At 39.2% G+C, this 16,839-nt stretch overlaps 1 protein-coding gene across 6 annotated transcripts; it reads left to right on the top strand.

Moving 5' to 3' along the window:
• Nucleotides 1-4,966: 4,966 nt before the first annotated feature.
• LOC131217452 (uncharacterized) lies at nucleotides 4,967-11,567 on the top strand. 6 transcript variants are annotated; one of them, XR_009157256.1, is made up of 5 exons: nucleotides 4,972-5,379; nucleotides 7,246-7,351; nucleotides 9,426-9,569; nucleotides 10,465-10,820; nucleotides 11,063-11,567. XR_009157256.1 is itself a non-coding variant. In XM_058212383.1 (4 exons), the coding sequence occupies exons 1-4, from the start codon at nucleotides 5,093-5,095 to the stop codon at nucleotides 10,714-10,716; spliced, it is 789 nt and encodes a 262-aa protein (XP_058068366.1). In that variant the 5' UTR covers nucleotides 4,972-5,092; the 3' UTR covers nucleotides 10,717-10,865. The 6 variants fall into 6 exon arrangements, 1 of the variants encoding a protein (XP_058068366.1); XR_009157255.1 differs by having other exon boundaries at nucleotides 10,938-11,567; XR_009157252.1 differs by having other exon boundaries at nucleotides 10,465-10,836.
• Nucleotides 11,568-16,839: the final 5,272 nt, after the last annotated feature.

Genomic DNA, 16,839 nt, shown 5'->3' with positions numbered 1-16,839 from the left:
CCATACATTTTGAAAACTCATTTTACTACACGATCGAAAAAATGAAGTAAATCTAAATCTCAGGTGTACTATAATACAGGAAACAGTGGTAATTGGCCATTAAAAACTTTTCATAGGCCACAAAAGTTTTGGATCGGCTGCTATCTGTTCTCTCTTTGTCCAGGTCTTTGTGACCTTATCAACAGGTTAGATGGCAAATAAACACTACGGCCATGAAGTTTTTAATAGTGGGGTTCAATCACGACTGTTTCTTATGGTATGGTACATAAAGATATGGATTTGCTTCACTAACACGTTGGAAATTTATTGATATTGACTATGATTCTGTTCATGAAAAGATTCAATTGGATTTGAATAATTTAATTTAGCCATTTTATATTCGTTGAAGTTGCAACTTGCGTGCTTATTTTGCTAAACCCTTGACAGAGATTCATTCCACAAGATAAGCTCCCATTAGGTGCTCAGAGTCTACACTCTCCAACTTGAGGAGTATTAACAGGTAAGATATTGCATGGTTGTCTAATTAGATTTTGTAGAACTAGCATTATTTTAATTTTAATATTATCATTAGATTTTGTACAGCTAGCACTATTTTAATTTTAGTATTATCATTAATTAGACATTACTTAAATTAGCCTGTAACACATCTGTATGTAGCCCTCTCTTCTCAATAGAAAATAAAAACAATAAAATTTCCAACTTTTCACCCTGTGTATGTCTATCAAACCACTTTCAAACATACTGTATGTCTTTGTATTTGACACGGCCCAATTAAATCCCTCCATATCAAGGCCGCGCCAAGTTCGGTCTTACCCCGACTTCGTTAATTTGTTCCTCACTAAATAAGGTGTGTGCTAGCACCTATTGGACACAATCTATACTAATTTAAAAACAAAAAATGATCAGATCATATGATGCGACCCTGCATAAGAATTAACTGTTAGCAATTATTTAGTCTTACAACAACATGAATCGTTAGCATCTTGACACGTACATTCAATAAAAAGCAAAATACTGGACATATTAGAAAGAGTACCTCGCACCATTGGATTAGTTGATAAATATTGATGGTAACGAGTTATTGCTTAAATGATTTTGATCTTCACCATGTAGTGCCTTTAGCCTATGGCTTAGTGGTAGGCAGACTGTGTTTTAATACTGAGGTCATGAGTTCATGTGCCCACGTGGGATGTGTGTGTATGAGCGTGTGCATTAAAAAAAAGTGCATCTAACTTGATAATTGGGTTTAATTCTCTCTCCTTGACTTGCTATAATGCCTGAATGGAGATGGGTGTAAATTGCTATGAGCTAAAAAATATAAATAAAATGGTTCCAACTCTTCAAATGAATCAATTAGTTATGTGACTGTTTGTTTCCTTTAATTAATTGAAAATTTCAATATTATTATGAAATTTCAAGATTTTTTTCTATTTAAAATGGAATCTTTTAAGAATGAAAACAGTTATTTCTTTAAAATGTGAAAAGATTTCTCAAAATGTAAAGAATCACCCATCAAAATATGAGAATTCATCTTCAAAATACAAATGGTATGGAATATGAAGACTCTAGTCACGTGAGCCACTCCTATATTGCAACACTTACATGAAGTACCTAGCTCCCAATTAGATGCACACATACTGAGAATCTAGGACATGTTTAATAGTGCATATTGTCAACAGGCCATGTTCTAAAAATAGGCAGTACTAACATAATGGCCATGCAGAGAAAAGGGTATAAAAATAATGTACTTCACCTTGTGACAAACTTTGAAAGTGCCAGTAGAAAAATCTCCAAAAATGAGAATAAGCTCCATAACATTGAATGAATTGTCTTATATAATGATGCACTAGATGTGGTTTATCTAAAAGATTCATAACCTAATATAAAATAGAAAATATTTCTTAAACTATAAAAGCTTATTAAAATAATAATGACGTCTAAACCAACTCAAATTTACAAGCCACTTCAAAATAACTCAAAAATAAGACTTTGGAATTCAGTTATGATTTTAAGTTGGCCAAAAATCTATTATTGTGATAGTTGGATCAAAAGAAGACTGAACGAAAGCGAACGTAACTTGTAAGATGCCCTGGGTACATTCAGATTAAAGAAATTCATTCAGATATGGATAAGTTATTGTTCAAAGGGCGAACCGTAAATCAATCATAACTTTTGATCCGGATATCATTAAGGGACGCACTGCTTATGAATTTTGATTGTAACAAGTCATTCGAGGTTAAGTGACCCTTATAAGCGGTCACATTACTCTATTTCACGAGAAAATGTTAATTTTAAGAAAAACTTACTATTTTTAGTAAGTTTTAAAGTTAAATGTGTCTTTTTTATTTTTGAATTTTAGTATATGCAGTTTTCTTTTAAATTACTTATAATCATAGTAGGAATCATCTAATATTATTAATTTATGACTTTATATTTTTAGTAAATTATACTATTTTAAGTAAATTTTAGTTTAGCCGAAGTAAGACTCATAATTAAGTTTTTTATTTTCTTGATAAGTGATGTGATATAAAATATATATATATATATATATATATATATATATATATATATATATATATATATATATATATACTTAAGCATTATTGATTAATAAAAATTTGAAAATAATAGCCCTATGAATTCAAGGCTTTATACATTTGAGATAGATAGTAATCTTACTCATCACACTTCTTAAATCCTAAAATAAGTGAAAAATATAAATCTTAGTTAATCTTAATATAATGCATGGTTAGTAAGAAAATGATCACATATATTGAAATCAAGTAAAGTAGGTCAGACCATGATGTGTAAGTGCATCCAACCTGTCCATTAGTTCTGCCCATGATATTATAATCTTTCTATTCCAAAATTTAGATTTATCCACGGCTTATGTGACACAAAACAAACTAGAGCATATTAGGTGCAGCCCAGCCTCACCAAAGATGGTGCGGGCCAGCCCAGCCTCACCTAAGATGGTGCCGCCCTTACCGTTAGGCCCACCTTTATGCATGTCTTCCATTTCCATGCTGTCTACCTGTTTTGTCGTCATTTTAGGCATGAGCTCAAAACTGAATTAGATCCAAATTTCAGGTGGACCATACCATAGTAAACAGTGGTGTTTCACCATTAATGGACCATGGAACTTTTGGATCAAGCTGATATTTATTTTATCATTCATTCAGGTTTATGTGACCGGTTAAATAGCAAATTAATATTACAAAACCTTACATTAGGGTCTGCGACGTTTTTAATGGTTAAGCATTCAATGACCACCGTTTCCTATACTATGGTCTACTTTCGATTTGGATGTTCTCCATTTTTTTGGCTCATGCCTTTAAATAATCTGACAAAACAGATGGACCGCATGGGTATAGAAGAAATACATCAAGGTGGGTACTAGGGTTAGGGCCGCACCCAATCTGCTTCGAAATAAAGGGAACAACGGGAGACACTTGGAAGGGTGATGCCCACCACCCACCACCATAAAAACTTAAAGATGGAATATGGGGTCCACTGTGTTGTGTATGCATATATAAACCATTAACAGGTACACCGATCCGGATCAAAAGACGCACCAAAACTCAGGTGGGCCACACCACGTTAACACGTAGGTTTTAGGCGTATGATTATGAGCTGATTAACCAGATCGAGACTTGCATTCGAAATATACGGGAACGGATTGGCTACTCCCCCTGGCACAAGCTCCGTGGCTGGTGATCGGTGCTCTGTGGGTCCACCATGATGTATGTGTTTCATCCAATCCGTTCATATATTTTTAAAGATAATGTTATGATTTAATACCAGAAACGAGAGGAATATAAATCTCAGATGGACCACACCATATGAAAACAATAGCGATTGGATATCCACCATTAAAATCCTCCTAAGGCCCACTATACTGTTTATTTGACATCCAATCTGTTGGTTAGGTCATACAGTCCCAGATGAAGAGAAAAAACAAAGATCAGCTTGATCCAAAACTTTTATGGCCCCCAAAATGTTTTTAATGATCGAACCTCATTCAAAACTTTTTCCTTTAATGTGATCCACTTTAGACTTGAATATATCTCATTTTTGGATTCATACTGTAAAATGATCTGTAAAAATAGATGGACGGAATGGATGAAACACATACATCATGGTGGGGCCCACATAGCACCGACCACCTGCCATTTGCTGGTGTCAGGGGGAGTCGCCAATCCGTTTCCAAATATACAGCACGGGCAGGGGCCCATACAGATCGAACGAGAATTACCAGGAGCTCGAACACGTGACCACGTGACCAGTGGGCTGAGTCATGCCTGGGTTTGCCAATGTTCCCATTAAGGTACCGCCCAAGCCGGGTAACAGTCCCGTTTGTGACCTAAACGGCCCTGATCTTTAGGCGCAATTGGAAACTCGGCGATTCAAGCCCCGCCGCTAACTCGAACGCGGATTGAATACTGACGCTGACAGTAGCGAGGTGACCACTGGACAGTGCTTTGTGGGCCCACCATGATATATGTGTTTTATCCACGTCGTTCATCTATTTTTCCAGATCATTATAAGTCATGAGGAAGAAAAGGAAAAATATCCAAATCTTAAGTTGACCACACTACAAGAAAACAGTGGTGATCGAACGCGCCACCCCTTAAAAATTTTCTAGGGCCCACTGTAATGTTTACTTTCCATCCAACGTGATTAGGTCACATGGACCTGAATGAAATGAAAACACAAATATCAGCTACATTCAAAACTTTTGTGGCCCCCAAAAAGTTTTTAATGATGGGCGTTCAATCACTAATGTTTCCTATGGTGTGGCCCACGTGAGATTTGGATCGGTCTCGTTTTCCACATCATGTACTAAAATGATCTTTAAAAATGGATGGACTACGTGGATCAAACACGTATATCATGGTGGGTCCCACAGAGCACCGTAGCTACAAGCTACTGACAGCGTCAGTAGGCAATCCGTGTCGCCACAACTCCTCCCATGGGCGTAGGTTAAATCTTGTCCCATCCCGGCGCAAATTAGGAGCAAACAGCGATCAAGTAGCAAGCGCTGAGGTTTGTATAAATACCCATCTTGAAAATTCTTCAAGCCTGTTTTAAAATGGAAGGAAGCGAGAGCGTGTTGGAAGCAATCTACGAGGAAGAAGAAGAACAAACCCTGGAAGAAGGAGAACTAGAACCATACACGGAAGATGCCGAGATGCTCGATGCGGAAACCCTAGATAGAGATCATGACGAGAAAATTTCAGCCATCGATCTGATGAAGGACGGTGATGATAAAACAAGGAAGCAAGAACCTCGGAGCAAGAACTGGAGACGGAGGGCGAAGAAGAAGAATAAGAAGAACAAGAACAGCCGACCCGCTTCGAACATTGCCGACATTAACAGGTAAAATAAATTTCAATAACTGTAAGAAGGAAATGAATTTTTTTACCATCTTCATTATTTTACTTTCATGGAATTGGATTTCATTGGTTTGTGTGAGTTAGAATCTGTGGATTTCGATCTGTAAACCCTATACCTGCTGAATTCTGTCAAAGTTCCTGAGTTCTCTAGGAGTATAGTTCTAAGCAATGTTTTAAAACCCTGGAAAGGACATTGAACTGTTTTTTGGGAGGTTCTGTCCAACCAGTCAGACCCGGTCTGTCCTGCTTTGGCCCGGAAATCTACTTTGAAGTTATGAAAATCGAAAAATTAACAAGCAATTGCTATTATTGGAGTGGTTAATGTGTTTGATACGTTAAAAACTGTGGGTGTTTGGATGTGAGTAAAATCTCAGTTGTGTAAACTCTTCATTGGTGAACTCTTTCACTGTTAAAAAGTTATGGTCTATCACATACGTGGGAAGTCTCGATATGTAAGGGGTCATTTGGATGGTGATAAATGGTTTAAGTTGTAAATGATTTACTAGTAAATCATTTACGGCCTGCAAATGATTTACAGCCCGCCTGTTTGGCTTTAAGTTGTAAATGATGTACTAGTAAATCATTTATAGTGTTTGGATAGCCTGCAAATGGTTTATATCTTGTAATTGAGTATTCACACCTGAGATAGTTTAGAAAGGTAATTCATTAAAAAACATTCAAATGACATATGAGAGTGGATTTTAAAGTGGATCATTGGGTTAAGCCCATCTCACTAAAGCTGAGGGTTTATCCTCACATGAAACCAAGCAATAGGTGAGCCACAAAAGTGGGCCGACGAATTCAAATGCTCTTTTATAAGGCTGGTAGCAAGATTTGCTGCTGTTGCTAGATACAATGGAGAGAGGGAGGTGCGTATCTCCCAGCCTAAAAAAAAAGAGCTGTTGGAGGCTTCTTGCTGGTAAATCAGTTGCTAGCAAATGAAAAGGGTGAAAAGGTGGTAAATCATTTACAACTAGTAAATGATTTACAAGCATTTTAGGGCATCCAAATGCAAGTTGTAAATGATTTACTAGCAAATCGTTTACAACTTGCCTCATTTACCACCATCCAAACTACTCCTAAAGAATTTATCATGGTTTGTTACTTTTAGAGAGTTGCTATGATCCAATTTGTGGGTATTCACATGGGAGAGCTTGAAGCAGTAAATCACGTCATTGTGTTGGCACACGTGAGTGAGATTTAAGATATCCATTGAGTTGGGTCCCATTGTGATAAAGCCTCGGCCCAAAGGACAGACTAACCCAATCATTAGGTGGCCTATAAAAGTGCATCCAGTCTGGAGAGTCATTTGGGAGGGAGGGGGACGTTTGGGAAGCTGGATATTGCATCTCCCCTCTTTTGTAGATTTAATTTTTTTAAACAACTGTTGAGGCTTGATAGGTAAAGAGTTGGAATGAAGAGTTTACAAAGGTCTTGAAGTAAAGTTTTCAGTCTAAAGACTTTCAGGGACTTTAATTACACCCAAATAGATACAACGCCCCAAATAGGGCAAACTCTTTAGATAAGAAAGAAGAGAAGGGTTTGCCAAAAGTATGTTCTAGAAATTCTGAACAAAAGGAATTGTTTTGTTTTCCATAGATTAGGAGTTTAGGACTTGTTTTGCTTCCCTCTGTTGGATGGGCTGTTGAATTAAATTGCAATCTTTAGTTCAATAAAATGGATGATCACAATTCAGTCCAATCATGCATTAAAAGTTCGAACACAACCTTAGTCATCTAGTGGGAATGTAACATTTTTTTTCTCCCTTAGTCTATTGTCTTTGTCGGGTTTGGTTATCTCAACTGTTTTTTTTTTGTTTTTTGAATTGAATGGCCACAATCTTTTGCAGGTTTGTTATAGATACCTGTAGGAACTTGAAGGAGAAGAAATCATACTTGGTTTGGAATGCTGTTGGTGTCCTGGGTGCTTCTGTTGTAAGCGATCTCGTCAAAGAGGTAGAGTTTCTATACTTTTTCATGCTTTGCAATTTTGTGTCAGTGCAGGTCGTAGACAACAACTTATCTAGTACTAATTTCATTAAGAGATTCAACAATCATATATATATATATATATAAACAAGCAAATAATATATGAAGTTTGAACTTAACATATATGAACAGACATTCTCTTCTATGCTACTGTTTGATGTGTAAGTTTCAGTTTTTTAACAATTTTTTATTTTTTTGTTTTTTTCCAAAAAAGAAAAAAGAAAAAGAAAAAAAAGGTTGATTGGCTACATAATGCATGGGCATTTTCACACCGCGCTCGAGTGGGAGGGGGGAGCATATGGGATGCGGGGGCACACTGAGGGTGGGCGGCCCGTGTGAGGTGGAACCCATGTGATTTGGGGCCCACGAGGAGGGTTCGGCCGAGGACCTAACCCATGAATGTGGGGCTTGTGCTATGAGATGAAAGGGATTAAGTCGCCATACTCTATCAGTTCGAGCTTTTAGAGCAAGTGGTTAATTGTCCTTCATCACTATATGCCGTATATGATACAACCATTGATGAATGAGGCTTGCAACAGCTAATAAACTTGTTGTTTACAATGGCTGTTTTAACAATGGAATCCTTGGATTGTCCAAAACAAAGCATATCTGTGAAGCTACCAAGAATTGGCATAGCTTTTATACTTACTATCATGTGTTACCTTTTATAGACAACTTCAGCAGGTTTATAGAGTTCTTGTGATTATGTTTAGCAGAAAAATCCAGGTTAATGTTGTTTGTTCATTTGCAATCAATGCAAGGTGTGTGATTTTGGTAACTTAATAGTGTTATTCTGTATGGTTTTCTGTATTCATGAATATATATTTTTTCTTTTTTCTTGTTCTTTTTCTTCTTCTTTTTTAAGAGAGAGATAGCATGAAGAAAATTCTTGGAGCAGATTTTTTTTATTTTTTATTTTTGAAGACACAGGGTGTCCCCCACCTCTTCTTGAAGTGAGACTAATCCATGCAGATACACGCAAATCACCCACAACCACGTGTATCGGGTAAAGTCAGGGAGGGGAATCGAACCCTCACCTGTAGGGAGCAAACCTACGGTGAAGACCATTTGCCCAAACCTACGGAATCGAACCCTCACTTGGAGCAGACATTATTTAGAACAAAAAAGAAGAAAATTGTGCTGATGCATTCATCCCCTTTAGCAGGTCTGTGCATTACATGTAATGGCTGACAGTGTCCATCATGGTATGTGGACTTGTGTGTGATTTCTAACTTTGGTAGAGATGGTCTTAGCTTCATTAAAAGTAAATTTATTAAATTTGACAATGCATTTAAATTGGGAACAAATCTAACTGTGCTTGTACGCTGCTTTGTCACACTGCAGGCACATGTTTTTAAGCCATATTCTAACATTTTGATTGTTCTAATTTCCAAAACCCCATGCCATACACTTTGATTTTCTATCTAATGGAGTTGGCATCATGTTCCATATGAATTTTTAGTTCTATACTAAATATGGAAATGTATGCACTTCACCACTGCCACCACCATCATCATCGTCATGTTCCAACTATTTGGCTTCGGCTTTTCAAATCCTTTTTCCCCTTTATCTTTGTAAAAGTTTGACAACTGGCTGCCCACCTGACATCCAATGGTGCAATTGCTACCATGCAGAGACATTTTTTATTACATCACATGCATATTTGGACTACTTGAGAAAATTTCCTACGATGTAGCATCAAGGACTGTGTGAAGTACGGGCTCAAGCTAAAGCAAGTAACCTGCAATAAGGTTTGCCTGGGAGAGTATTATAGACATGCAGGTTGAAATGCATGTTCTTGATGATATGAATTTCTGCAAACCACATTGGTGCTATGCTATAAACGTGGATCTTCTCAAAGATAACACGATTGATTTGATGTTTTCTGTTTATCATCAGACTTCATGTTTACACCTCATGTTGCTGCAGAACTTGTTTGAATCTTTTTTAATGATGAAACTTATTGTGGTCCTTTCTTCAATTTGTCCCTAAAAGATTCATTGTCCATCCAGGGTTTCTGATCACATCTACCCCCCTGCAGGTGGATACAATTCAGGGTTTTGGTGGCCAGTTAACCACTGATGGCAAGCGTTTCCGCACAGGTGGCGGTATATTGTGGAACATTCTGAAAACACGCGAACCAAGGGCCTACAAAGAAATAATGGCAAGGGGAAAGGAGTTTGAGGTGAGAAAACTATCTATAGGGAGCATCATTTAGTTTTATGTGGTTAATACCCGTTTTCTATGTCACAGACATCATGGATTTAAGTTATGGTTAATGGAGCTCTGTTAAGCCAACAGTCACATCTACATGTGCCTACACATGCTAATGCAGCACGTGTTTTGAGCCCGGTATGAAAATGCTCCAGCATTAATCACCCCTGATGAGGAGTCTCGAACACGAGACCTCCCACTCTGATACTACTTTGATGCAAGACAATTAACCACTTGCTCTAAAAGCTCGAACTGATAGAGAGCATGGCAAATTAATCCCTTTATCTCATAGTCCAGGCCCCACATCCCATGGGTTAGGACCTTGGCCGAACCCCCCTCGTGGGCCTCTCTTCACATGGGTTCCGCTTCACACGACCCACCCACCTCACACGACCCACCCCGAGTGTGCCTCTACATCCCACAGGCATCATACTCGAGCCTAGTGTGAAAATGCCCCTGCATTAGTTTCTTAACCATTCCTTTTCTTTACAAGGCTGGTCCATGTGATGGTTTCTTAACCTCTAAGTCAAAGGTTCGAGGAGTTGGATCATTACTCTTGCTCTGGTGGTAGACTCTCAGGAGTTTCAACACCCGGTCAAGGGTTTGAGTATCCATAGGTGGTGAAATCCCACCACGGCGTGAGTGTGTGTGCGTGTGTTAAAAAATTTAACCAAAAAAAAAAAGGTTTGAGGAGTTAGTGCCAACATCTTCAAAAGCACAATTTAAGATGACATATGTGCCCATTCAGACATTCAGGATTCTTCTTTGAGGAATAAAAAATAAAAAATCTGACAGTACAAATATCTTGGACCTATCACATTTTGACCTACATGTTCTTAACTTCTCAATTCTTGGTTTCATTGCAGAAGCAATTCAGGCAAAAAAACATTAGACAGATGCCAAAAGAAAGCATAGAAGACTCTTCTCAGAAAATTGGACATGCATCTGATGGGGTTGGAGACCAAGTTCCGGGGAGTTCTCAGCCATCATCAGAAGTAAAACATGAACATGCACTTTCAGATTCTGATGGGGGACGCGTATCTGCTTTGAAAAGGATTCGAGTCCCTGTTTCTTACGATGACCTGTTTGGAGAAAACATGAAAGATCAACGAACCTGAGTTTCCCGAAACAAATGGAGACACACCACAGTATAAGGAATCACATTTCCTTTTGGCTCGGATATATTTCTGGGATGCTCTTCTTTATAACAGATAAAGATAAGGTATTGTTTGACAAAGGTAATAAGAAATTATCTTCGTCGTGTTCTCACTCTGCCCTTCAGTTGGTAACATCAGCATTTTGCCTTTTGTTTTGTTTTTTTTTGTTTTTTTTTTTTCAGGGTGCGTCTGGTTGATTTGGTGCAACCAGATGCACTCTCAAGCACAAATTTGACAACTCAATGATACAACAACAGATGATTCAGGCTTTTACCCAAATTAACAGAAGATTTGAATGTTTCTGTAGGATTTTTCCGTTGATGTATCCAGGCCTGGAAATTTCAGGAACGGCTTGAGGGTTTCCTCCATAAAACAACTCAGGTTTGCTTTGAAAGAAGTTTGTTAGAAGGCTCTCCCGTGCTTGCCCCTTCCACCCACCACATGATGATCCACACCATTCATCTAGAAGATCCTAATGTATGGTCAACATGTAAAGCAATCTTGCTGATTGGAGATCATCACCGTTGATGCTAAAGTGAGATTAGGAACTATTTTTCTGGAGTATTTTTTCCCCTCTCACATAGGAACCATTTGGTGGGGACTTCCAGATGGATGGTCTACATCACACACGGTGGGGCAGCAGGGGCAAGCAGATAGAGCAAGCTTCAAGCAGGAGCTACGCTGACAAATCTCCCTTTGAAATGCATGTATTTAGCTTACTTTACATGAGTTGGGTAGCATATCATGATTGCCTAGTATTTTCATGTACTTTCGGCTTTCAACAAATGAATGGTATCTAAGCTACTCTGAAAGGCACATTTGGAAGTGAGGACTGCTTGAAGCCATTAAGTGACCTGCCGCCAGGTGGAACTAGGGTTTGCAATGGGTATAGGTTCCAGTCAGGTGATCAGTTGAGCCCATGCTATGTACTAGACGGGCCCAGAATATAGGTCCCAGCTTTACTCATCACCCAAGATGAGATGACTGGACCAGATCCACGAGCAGATTCCTGATCCTAAGCTCATGTGATCCGGTTCATTTGTGAAAAAAAAAATGTATTGTGATGGCCCTTTGCGAGGCTCCACAAATTTCTACCACTACGGCAAGCATGCCATTATCAACACTGTCTACTTATATAGGAAATAAGATGTATATATGTCTCTGTCGGGTCAGGCTAAGGTCATCCCGAGGCCAACCCTGTTAGGCAAATAGGGGATGTTTTCTCACTCAAGTCCGACTGAAACCTGGATAAACTCAACTTTTAAGCAGGTCGAAGTGGTTGGCTTGCAGTTGCCACAGCGCATTGCCACCCGAGGTGGTACTCAACCCCCAGTTTTCAAATTTTCGGATTTCCTCTTCTTCCGTTCGTATCAAATTCCATGGGAATTTACAGGAATAGAGAACATCATTCTCCTCTTCCTTATTAAGTGAGCTGGTAGAGACTGTGTAGCGAATGAGTGATCCAGGTTCAACCCTGTTAGTGTTTTCTTTCAAAAAATAAAATAAAATTTGAGAACATTATTCTATAATAGGCTGCGTGCTAGTTTACCAAGCAGCTCCATTTTTCTGGTCAATGTGTCATGTGTATGCGATACTCTAGCCACCCTGAGAAGATCACCTGTCTTGAATATCAGCCTGGCACCATGAAGATCACCCCTCTCAAAAATCAGCACGTGTGACACATTGTTGGGTAAGTGAGGCTGCATGCCAGATCAGCAGCTTGATGTAGGTGATCTGATCTCTGGGCAATCAGGCTGGCTTCTTTCTAAGAGAGTTCTCCAAAGAACTGTGCTGCATATGTACGTGGCTAGTGACTACTGTTAACCGAGTGCAACATGGGGGAGCATGCATGAGATCCACCCCATCCGTCAGGGGTCGTTTGGCAGTGTGGATTTGAGTGTATTTGAGTGCATGCACAATCTAAAAGTCACTTGGTGGTGCGGATTTAAATGTATTTGAAATACACGATTTTGCTGTGATTTGAATTCAAATGCCTTTCAAGAGAGTCACTAGGGGTGTACATCGAGTCGAACTGAGTCGAGCTGGCCTCAGCTCAAACTTGGCTTGGCTCGGTCTACGAGCCTAGCTGGCCAGCTCGGCTCATTTTGGTCAGCAGCTCAGGCTGAGTTCGCCATCGAGGCATTTCCACAAATACCTGAGCTGCCACTTCAAAAACCCACTGTTTTACAAACAGAGGCAATGGTCTCACAGGTGTTTTATCAAACACCATCTAAGTAGCATAAAAACCAAAAAAAAAAAAAAAAAAAGAGAGAGAAAAAAGGTAATTGTTTAATGTACCTACCTTGCTTGCCACCTGCCAAACCTTCCTTGCCACCAACCACATTTCGTTTAGTCATTTTATCAAACAGTTGGTGAGCAACATCAATGGCAAAGTAACTGAGTCACCAAACTGGTTCGATCTGAGTTCGGTTCGAGTCAAGTCGAGTCGAGTCGAGCTGGGCTTTGCTCGAACTTGGCTCGAATTCATTTTTGAGTTCAAAAAATTAGCTCGAACTCGGCTTCGAACCGAGTCAAATCGAGCTTTTTTCGAGCCGAGTCGAGTGAGCTAACCGAGCTAGCTCAGTTCGTGTACACCCCTAAGAGTCACATGTGTGATACAGGTGTTGCTAGGCTACAAATTCATTCTACAAGTGCCATGCAGAGGATAAAACAATCAAATTATTCACTAAAACCACATCAATAGAATGATCCAAAGAGTTCCAAACATTGGCCATGTAAATTGACGGCTAAAAAAACATTTGCGATCCACTCAACTGTGATCCAATGCTTGTGGCCTATTGGAGGTCTGAAATTTTTTCCTTTTTTTGTTAAAATATATATATATTTCAATGGGCTTATTACAATCAAATTTTTTTTTCAAATATCATATGTATACTAATTTGAGATATTAAAGTTGGTTTAGTACTCAGATTTAAATTCCTATAAATAGTTTTTGCATTTCTATTTTTGGATTCCAATGCACTTCGAATACAAGTTGCCAAACACAATTGAGAATTTGGAATCACCATGATTTGTGATTTGGATTCGTATGCATTTCAAATACAAAGCTCCCAAATGGGCCCTGAAGTCTACCGTAGAGAACAGTTGGGTGGGGGACACCCACCGCTGGCTATGTGTGTCCATGTTGGTGTTTATGTTGGCATCTGATATGCCTCACCAAGATGAAGTAACAGAGAAGTGAAGTCACACTCGAATTTAGGATTTTTAAGGCGAAAATTTCACCAGTACCCTATGGTGTTGTCCGCCTGAGTTTTGTATCTTCCAGATTTCTTGGATGGACAGGATGGATAAGCACGGTAGCTATAGAGAGAGAATCCAGGATTGAAATTGGTTGAATTTTGAAACCGTCGGATGGTTTATTTTAACCGTTTAGGATGCAAATTGCACGTGCCCTGCAAATAGGAAGTTCCTGTGTGTGGAAGCTAAGTGGGGCGCACCATGATGTCCATATTACATCACCATCCATCAGTTTCACCAGCTAATGTTACGACACGAGCTCAAAAATTAGAGAGATCTACAACTCAAGTGGTCCACACGACAGCTAACAGTGAGAAATGGATTGGGTGGTGTGCCACACACCATCGACCTCAATGGTGCCTTGACATCGCTAAGTTTTGTGGGCCCCACCATGATATATGTGTTATATTCAAATCATCTGTTCATCTGGGAACGTTTTGAGGCTTGAGCACAAAAATAAGATAGATCCAAAGCTCAAGTGGACCATACTGCAGAAGGCAGTGGGGATTCAAAGTCAACCATTGAAACCGTCTTGGGGTTACGGAAGTTTTGGATCAATCTGATATTTGTTCTCTCTCTCTCTCTCTCTCTCTCTCTCTCTCTTCATCTAGGTCCGTGTGACCTCATGAACAATTTTGATGGCAAATAAATATCATGGTTGGCCCTAGGAATGTTTCAACAGCGTTTTGTGGCGAGTTTTGTGGCGTGTTCTACTTGAGCTTTGGATAGGACTTATTTTTAGGCTTATGCCTTAAAACAATCTTGCCAAGTAAATGGATAACATGGATATAATAATTACATTATGTTGGGCTCATAGAACTTACTGACATCAACACACCACCACACCAGGCAATCCCTTCTTAATAACGCGGATGGAAATGGCGAATGTTGAAACCTTTTGGGGCCCACCTTGATGTTTACATGCCATTCACAAGGTTATCCCATTGGGATGAACAGAAAACATAAAAATTAGCCTGATCAACAAATTCTATGCCCGTAAGGGTTCCAATGATGGCTGTTCGATCCCCACTATATTTTGTGGTGTGCCCTGTTCTAGTTCTGGATTTGTCTTATTGTTAGACTTTGCATTCTAGGATGAGCTGAAGAAATTGATAGATGGGGACTACCTAGTAACCGAATCATCATAAATATTCCTGGTGACCTGCCTTGGTGGAACTTGATTCGACCACTTGTCGCAGACAAAGATAGGGCCACTTGAATACATACTTGTGGGCCCATCTTTCACAACCCCATGCCACAACTGACATCCCTGATGATTCGGTGATAAGCCAATCACTTCCATATGACATATTCATGGATTGTAGACTTGTGAGTGTCAACTCCAACTCGGTTGACACTCCCAATTCATCTCTGATTCAGGCTGAGTTAGGCGATTTAACTCCAATTTGGACGAGTCTCAATGATACGAGAAGAGGAATGAGGCGTCGGTCAAAAAGAACATGGTCACATCTGCCAAGTCGTGCGTAACAAATATCTCTAGAATAGCTGGAGCACAGCTAGGCCGACACCACGCTTCTAAGGAAGCATGACCAGATCGGTTGTCCATGAGAGGACATGGATCGCAGTGGTTGCATGAATCCTTCACTGACAATATGTAGCCCAATGAAAAATAGTATTATTTATTGTCTGCGTGCATACAGTAATTTTTCTTCGGATTAGGTGTGGTGCGGCCCTTACCATGGGCCCACTTGATGTATATATTCTATATGCGTGCCGTTCATCTGTTTTTACAAGTCAATGAGCCCAAAAATGAAACATGTCCAATTCTCATATGAGCCTTACCTTAGGAAATAAGTGATGATTAATCATTAATAGGCTATAAAAGTTTTGGATCAAGTTTATATTTGTTTTTTTTTTTTTTTTTCATCCAAGATTATTGACTTTATTAATAGATTGGATGGCAAATAAACATTACATAAACATTATGGTGCGCTTTAGGAAGTTTTTAATGGCAGCGCATTCAGTCACAACTGTTTCCTATAATATGGTCCCGGATCTTCTTCATTTTTGGCATCATGCACTAAAATGATCTGAAAAAAAGGATGAACGGTGTGGATATAAATATAATTACGTCAGGTGGGGGCCATAGTAAGGGCGGACCATCTTGTGTGAGGCAGGCCGCACATAATCCACTCTGTTTTTCATCATGCCACGTTATTGTTATTCGGAGTGAACTTGGTTGCATCCAGAACACCCTTTACCCGAATAGTCTATTGCTGGTCATTTGTTTGGACAGTCAACATGATTAAATAGCCAACGTTAGGAATTGAGCATGCAAGTGTAAGCCAATAAGAGGTCAAGATAGTTCAAATAATCTGATTTTAGGACTCTGATATAAGGTGGGTGGTACAATTTGGGCAGTTTATACGTACCGTGTGTACAATTTCCGAATGCCTGTGTATCAACCATCATTCCTTTCCAGATTACCAAACACTCACGTTCTTTTTTCTTATGAAATGGGAGACGGATTGGCTACTCCCCTTGACACCAGCCCCGTGGCTGGTGGTCGGTCCTCTGTGGGCTCCACCATGATGTATGCGTTTCATCCATTCCGTTCATCCATTTTTAAAGATTATTTTAAGGCTTGATACAAACAATTATAAGGATAAAAATCTTATTTTGACCACACCACAGGAAAACAATAATGATTGGATATCCACCATTAAAATCATCCTAAGGCCCACTGTACTGTTTATTTGAAATCCAATCTGTTGATTAGGTTATAAAGACCCAGATGAAGGGAAAAAATAAATATCATCTTGATCCAAAACTTTTATGGCCCCCAAAACGTTTTTAATGGTCAAC

The sequence above is a fragment of the Magnolia sinica genome, chromosome 1 (genome assembly GCF_029962835.1).
Source record: "Magnolia sinica isolate HGM2019 chromosome 1, MsV1, whole genome shotgun sequence".
NCBI lineage: Eukaryota > Viridiplantae > Streptophyta > Magnoliopsida > Magnoliales > Magnoliaceae > Magnolia > Magnolia sinica.
Note: the sequence above shows the minus strand (reverse complement) of the source record. Positions and strands in the feature narration are given on the sequence as shown.

Coding starts and splice junctions, on each gene's coding strand:
- LOC131217452 (XM_058212383.1), top strand. CDS start 5,093: ATGGAAGGAAGCGAGAGCGTGTTGGAAGCAATCTACGAGGAAGAAGAA. Junction 5,380..7,245: donor AACATTGCCGACATTAACAG/GTAAAATAAATT, acceptor AATCTTTTGCAG/GTTTGTTATAGATACCTGTA. Junction 7,352..9,425: donor TAAGCGATCTCGTCAAAGAG/GTAGAGTTTCTA, acceptor ACCCCCCTGCAG/GTGGATACAATTCAGGGTTT.